Below are 6,843 nucleotides of genomic sequence, written 5' to 3'. Positions count from 1 at the left end.
AAAGAATTCAGAAAATTCTTACAGAATTTAGCTTCAAACCCTTGCACAGATTGGACTAAAATATATAAATTAATACAAACCCAGAGGATTAATGTGAACACAGTCTCTTTTATTTCCATTAAAACCTACTTCTGAACAAAATTCATATCTTTGCCGGAAGCCCCAACTTTACAACATTTTATAATGACTTTTTCTCTTACTTTTACAAATGGTAACCAATTAAACACTGACCTTCATATTGAAGTTATGATCGGCTAAATTGCTTAGTCTCACAAACTGTCTTTTTCTGTCCTCTGGTTGAAGCTTCATAAACTGAACCACGGTCTCCTCCTTCCTGTGGACGGTCTGGATATGTGTCTGGGTTTTCTGCTTCATTTCTCCACAAAATACACATTCCTTGTACTTGTCTTTACCTAAACATGAAAACTTCAGAATATTGTTTATTTCTCTTCGTTAAATAGAACCAACGTTATTCTATATAACAGGAAGAACTAAACCTTACTCTGGTTCTAACTAAACCTTACTCTAATTCTATTGAACAAGAACTAAACCTTACTCAGGTTCTATTTAACAGGCAGAACTAAACCTTACTCTGGTTCTATATAACAGGAAGAATCAAACCTTACTCTGGTTCTATTTAACAGGGAGAAATAAACCTTACTCTGGTTTAATATAACAGGGAGAACTAAACCTTACTCTGGTTCTATTTAACAAGGAGAACAAAACCTTAATCTGGTTCTATATAACAGGGAGAACTAAACCTTACTCTGGTTCTATTTAACAGGGAGAACTAAACCTTACTCTGGTTCTATTTAACAGGAAGAACTAAACCTTACTCTGGTTCTGTTTAACAAGGAGAACTAAACCTTACTCTGGTTCTATTTAACAGGGAGAACTAAACCTTACTCTGATTCTATTGAACAGGGAGAACTAAACCTTACTCTAGTTCTTTTTAACAGGGAGAACTAAACCTTACTCTGGTTCTATATAAAAGGAAGAACTAAACCTTACTCTGGTTCTATATAACAGGAAGAACTAAACCTTACTCTGGTTCTATTTAACAGGAAGAACTAAACCTTACTCTTGTTCTATTTAACAAGGAGAACTAAACCTTTCGCTGGTTCTATATAACAGGGAGAACTAAACCTTACTATGGTTCTATTTAACAGGGAGAACTAAACCTTACTCTGGTTCTATTTAACAAGGAGAACAGAACATTACTCTGGTTCTATTTAACAGGGAGAACTAAAACTTACACTTGTTCTATTCTTTAAAACTGATCTTTCCAGGGACAGGTTCAGAATCTATCTCTCCGGGTACTGGCATAGAACTGATCTCCATAGGAACTGGTTTAGAACTGATCTCCATAGGAACTGGGTTAGAACTCATCTCTCCAGGGACTGGTTTAGAACTGATCTCCATAGGAACAGGTTTAGAACTGATCTCTCCAGGCACTAGTTTAGAAATAATCTCCGAAACTGGCTTGGAACTGATCTCTCCAAGAATTGGTTTAGAACTGATCTTTCCAGGCATTGCTTTAGAACTGATCTCTGTAGAAACTGGTATAGAACTGATACCCATAGGAACTGGTTTAGAACTGATCTCTCCAGGTTCTGGTTTAGAACTGATCTCTCCAGGGACTGGTTTAGAACTGATCTCTGTAGGAGCTGGTTTAGAACTGATCTCTTTAAGTACTGGTTTAGTAGAACTGATCTCTTCAGGATCCGGCTCCACAAAACCCTAAAACGAATTATACATATAATGGTCAATGCTCATTTTCATATACTAAGAAATGTTATCTTTAAACTCATTCCTGGAATGCACTTGACCAAAATTCCCAGATGTGCAATCATTTTTAATATTCTTAAAAGCTGGTTATGATTAATAAACCTGAACTTTTTTTACTTATGGAGGAAAATACATTTCCAACAGGGTAAAAAAGTAAGAATATAATAAAAACAACCACCACGGTAATTTTGATAAGACATTATTTGCTGAAACAAATTTTTTTTCTGTGCATGGAATTACGAAGACATTAATTGAAATCTTCATTGGATTACCTCATAATCTTTGATAATTTCATCTGTGAGGCACACTGAGTCCTTTTTATCTACAGAATACGTTTCTACAGGTTCCTAGGGCAATTGTAAGTTGCATTTCTGGACTGTTTACATTTATCAAGAAAAAGATTCAAGTATGCACCCCCCTTTTTCAGTTACATAAAGAATAGGCAAATTATATTTAGGTCTTTCAACTATCAGGATTAAAATCGGATTAAGTTAGAAAAACGGTTTTGGTCAAACAAAGGTTTTAAGGTTGCCATTGTGAATCGGACTAATCGCTTTTCAAAATTACAATTTGATCTTAATGATTATTTCTAATTTACGACTGCTATAGTTGTTAATTACCTAACAATCTTTGGCAATTTCATCGGCAATATATTTTTCTGATGCTTCCTCTTTTTCTAAATATCTTTGATTTAGAACCCTTATATCTGAATAATATATTTACAATCAAATGGGTAAAAAATAGTACGTCGTAAATATTGTTAAAAGTAAAAATTTGTGTTCTGTTAACCCTATCTCCGCTGGGGTACTTAAAAACCAGGATACGCTGGGGGGGGGTCAATTTGACCCCCCCCTCTAAATCCCATGTTTTATGTCCAAATATGACAAATGATACATCATTAGAAAGCTCTTGTGCTCTACTTTTAGAATCTGCAAAAAAATTTGCAAATTTGCGAAAATTGAATTTTTTATCGCAAAATCCAGTTTTATAGTAAAAATGTTTGCAAAAAAAAATTTGTCCAAAAAATGACAAATTATACATTTTTGAAAAGCCCTTGACCATGCCATTTTAAATATGCAAAAATTTTTGCAAAATTTTAAATAACCTGATTTTTAATCAAGAAAAACTAAAAATGTGCAAATTTCCTTTGACAGGTTGTTTGCAAAAAATTTGCAATTTTTTTTTCGCAAAACTTGTGCAATTCGTTTCCTTATGTCATAGGCTTTCCAAAAAGTTAAATTTTATCAAAATCTGACAAGTAAAAGTGGGTCAAAACAAAGATTTAGTTTGCTACAGGCAAAAGCAGTCATTCAGGCAGTGTGCCTGAGGACTCAGGCAGTTAGTATTAAAGCCCGGTTTTAGGCCTAAAGGGAGGGCTTTGGGTATGTAAGAAAAGTCAGAAAATTTCAACAGCCTCAGACCAATACTTTTTGAGTTATGTAAAAAAAACTACAGGGGGGGGTCAAATTGACCCCCCCCCCCAGCGGGAATAGGGTTAACAAAACTTGTATTTCTTATCAAAAGCATTTCAGAAAAAAAATAAAAATAACTAAACTTATAATTCGCTGTATCCTTATAATACTAAATATGAAAAATGTCTTTTCTCCTTTTAGAATTTTTTATTATTATTATATGTTCAATTTTTAATACAGAAGTTTGATTAAATTTTGCGGATTTAGGTCACCTGATTTGTGCAAAATCCTCCCTATCCAGGTCTTGTCTAGAAAAAAAAGATTTTTAAAATTCAGTAATCTTTAACGCCCTCTGCTCTCTCTAGTTTTTTTGCCCTTTCAATTAATTTTGACACTAAAACGACCAAGCATTTGCTTGATTCACTTCTAGAAGAGAAAATAAAGAAAGAAGCCATTGTGTAGTGATGCAGCCTAGGGATAGTCATCAAGAGAGTTAGTCACCTTAGTTTCTGAACAGGTCGATAGAGATGGCTACCGTGATACCCAGAGAAGTCCTGGAGCAACTGGGGAAGTTTTGTAATGATATAAATGGTAGCCTGGCGGCCAGGCTTGCAGGTCAAGGCGATGCAGGGCTAAAGGGAAGCGAGAAGCTTCCGTTAGCACCTCCACATCTAATCCTGGGCTCAACAGATGAGACTACCGCAACAAGTTCATGGACAGTCATAAGTTCCCACGCTAGACAGAGTCGCACGTTGATGAGCTTAGCGCATGCCACGTTCATTGCGAAACGCGAGGGTTTGGTGAACAAGAAATTTGAGACACTGGGGAGGGATGACGCTTGCAACGGAATGAAGGTCGCAGCTGCATTCACAGCAGTCCACTCAGGTCTCTGCGGGTATTTTGAGCTGGACCCGAAGGAGATCATAGTTCACGGTGATGGGAGTGTCATGTTCAAGGGGAAACATGCAGTTCAAGTGCCTCCAGGCTATACCTCTGAAGTCGATACCTCTGATCCCTTGTTTCCTTTGGCTGGGGTGGTGGGTAGGGAATGGAGGACCTATTATGGGGTCGACCGACACACTCAGGACACAAGGGACATGCTTCAGGCCGAGATGGATGAGGCAATGAAGACAGCTATCCAGTCTCAGCAAACCAACAGGTGGCTAATTACATACTGTACGAACGAAATGGTCAGCAAGGCACTGACCCTTATGGTCGCGGCTAAGTTCAAATGGTATACGACCAACCACCACGTCGGCCAGGGACATGCAACTAACTTTATCACAAAGATAGCAGGAACCATATGTCAATTCATGCAGACGAATGAGAGCTCCATTTCTGAGACTGCAAGAAGCACTGTGTGGGAGATTGGCCATTGGGTCAGTACACATCTGTGTATGAATTTAATGGCCATGAAGACCCGGATTCGAGTATCTGCCCATCCTAGTGGGAGTGCAGTGGGGTCGGCCATCCTGGCCGACGACATGAAAATTAGGTGCGACGCAGCGCCGGCTGGGATGGCCAAGGCTGCGCTGCTACATTCGGTCATAAAGCTACACCGCAAAAACATGTTGTGGTTGGTTGCCCCACAGTTCGACCAGGTTCTAGACTGCGTGTACGAATATCAACGGTTCCTTAACGACTTGAGGACAGCCAAGCAGACTAGAACTGTTGACCCGAGGATGTGGAATCACAAAGGGAGGATGTACCTAACGGGAAAGCCGGACAAACATAGGATCATGGATCTCCTTGTTCCGCTGGGAGTAATAGGATCGTTCCTATTCCACAAATGCCCGAGCAGCACCATGACTGCATCACCGCTGATATCCGCAAGGAATAGGAACAATCGGATGGAAGCCAGATACCAAAACCACCATGGGTTTTCTGCTGAATTCGACGAACTCTACAGGGTCACGAAGGACAAGGTACTGGAAGTAACCAAGGAAGTCAAGGACCTAATAGGAGCTAGCGACACAGCCCTTGCAATCAACAAGGAAGACTACGTTAACATGATGCAGATGTTTAATGTGGACCCGGGTGAGTCATCACGGAAGTTTGATCATGCTGTTAGGTCTCTTGGAGGAGGGCCTGGCGGTCGCTGTTCTGGACAGAAGAGAAGGAGGGATGATGATTCTCCTTCAGGCAGATCCAGAAAGAGATTCACAATGAGCACTCCACCTCCTCTACCCTCGGATCTCGAAGAGGAGTCGGACGATCATGACGACAGGAGGGAGGGTGACGACTCAACGATGGAGGAGCCCAGACCTGGCCCATCTTCTGGCCCTACCCAATGAGCAGCTCTATGAACCAGGAGTAGGCTGGGCAACTACCAATATAACCACATTTAGAAGTAAACCATCGATCTCAGCATTTGTTATGTATATATATGTACCAATACAGTTATCTATACCAAAATTTTAAATAATGTACCTAGTCTTGTTAAGTCATTGAACGATATGAGCTGTTATCCGTATTTCTAATTTTGACACTAAAACCTTGAAAATTTAGAGGAACAGTAATGTCAAGGATTTTTTGCTAAGAAAACCAAAGGTCCATGGAGCAAGGGAAGGCAACCTTCCCCACACAGTTTTCAAACCTCATTTTACCTATTTGCTGCAGTGCGCGTCCCCAGAGTACTTCCGAACCTCTTAAGGGAAGGATCTTCAATTTATAATCGTCAATTTCTACTTATAACGGGACTAATTTAATTATTAAAGCACAGTAGTCAATCCATGGTATCCTTAACATTTGAATATTTTTTTTTACAAGTAAAGTTTGGGGAGAAAATTGCTTTGTTAGATGGATTTTTTTTTATTAGCAAATCTTGGAATTGTTGGCACTTTTTTATGAATAACTTTCAGTAATATGTAGAAAAATAAAAAAGTTTTCTTCATAAAATGTTGTTTCTAAAAAACATATCTGTTAGTTAATTTTCTTTCTAGTTATTGAGATATTTAAAGAAAACAAAACTCTGTTATAACCTTTTGAATTTTAATTCTAAATAATCTTAAAACTATTGCTGCCTTTTTTTTACAAGCGCTACAGATTTGAAATACTTGTAGATCGAAAGATAATTACATTTTCTTCAATTATCATTGTTTAATGCATTATTTTTCAGGTAAATTAACTTAATTTAGATAATATGTTTTCGTCTGCAAAATTCTGTAAGTTTACACGTTTACGTTAATTTCTTTAATTTGAAGTTCAAGGGATTTGAAGCTGTACAAAAATTCAAATATGGAATTAAAAGTCATCAAGTTCCGAACGATGAGTGTGTTAGAATGTTCCCAATATTATTTCTGAACCTCGAGGTACGGAATCAGTATGGGGATTCAGCACAATGTCGCAAATCAAAACAAAACGTAACACAATTTCAAACAATATCTACAAAGTTAAAGTTTTACCAGCCCGAACTTTGATTGTAAAAAAAAATATATTACGCAAATGTTAAGGATACTATAGATCGACTACTGTGCTTTAATAATTAAATTAGTCCCGTTTTAATGTATTTTTAAGTAACAGTACAATCTAGTCATGGCCCATGTCACACAAAAGAGTAGCTCTAAAAACCTGTTCAAAATATACTGGAGGAACAGGATACTGGATTCTGTAACCAAATACTGAATACTGGAAATCTATTCTC

The 6,843-nt window shown here is 37.8% G+C and overlaps 1 protein-coding gene across 1 annotated transcript; it reads right to left on the bottom strand.

The window, feature by feature from the left end:
• Positions 1-1,263: 1,263 nt before the first annotated feature.
• Positions 1,264-1,853, bottom strand: LOC111712440 (probable serine/threonine-protein kinase samkC). Its single transcript, XM_023487042.1, has 2 exons — positions 1,830-1,853; positions 1,264-1,740 (listed from the first exon to the last, which is right to left on the bottom strand). The coding sequence occupies exons 1-2, from the start codon at positions 1,851-1,853 to the stop codon at positions 1,264-1,266; spliced, it is 501 nt and encodes a 166-aa protein (XP_023342810.1).
• Positions 1,854-6,843: the final 4,990 nt, after the last annotated feature.

This window comes from Eurytemora carolleeae, unplaced genomic scaffold, assembly GCF_000591075.1.
Source record: "Eurytemora carolleeae unplaced genomic scaffold, Eaff_2.0 scaffold1269, whole genome shotgun sequence".
Lineage (NCBI taxonomy): Eukaryota > Metazoa > Arthropoda > Copepoda > Calanoida > Temoridae > Eurytemora > Eurytemora carolleeae.
Note: the sequence above shows the minus strand (reverse complement) of the source record. Positions and strands in the feature narration are given on the sequence as shown.

Coding starts and splice junctions, on each gene's coding strand:
- LOC111712440 (XM_023487042.1), bottom strand. CDS start 1,853: ATGATTGCACATCTGGGAATTTTG. Junction 1,741..1,829: donor TTGCACATCTGGGAATTTTG/GTCAAGTGCATT, acceptor AATTCGTTTTAG/GGTTTTGTGGAGCCGGATCC.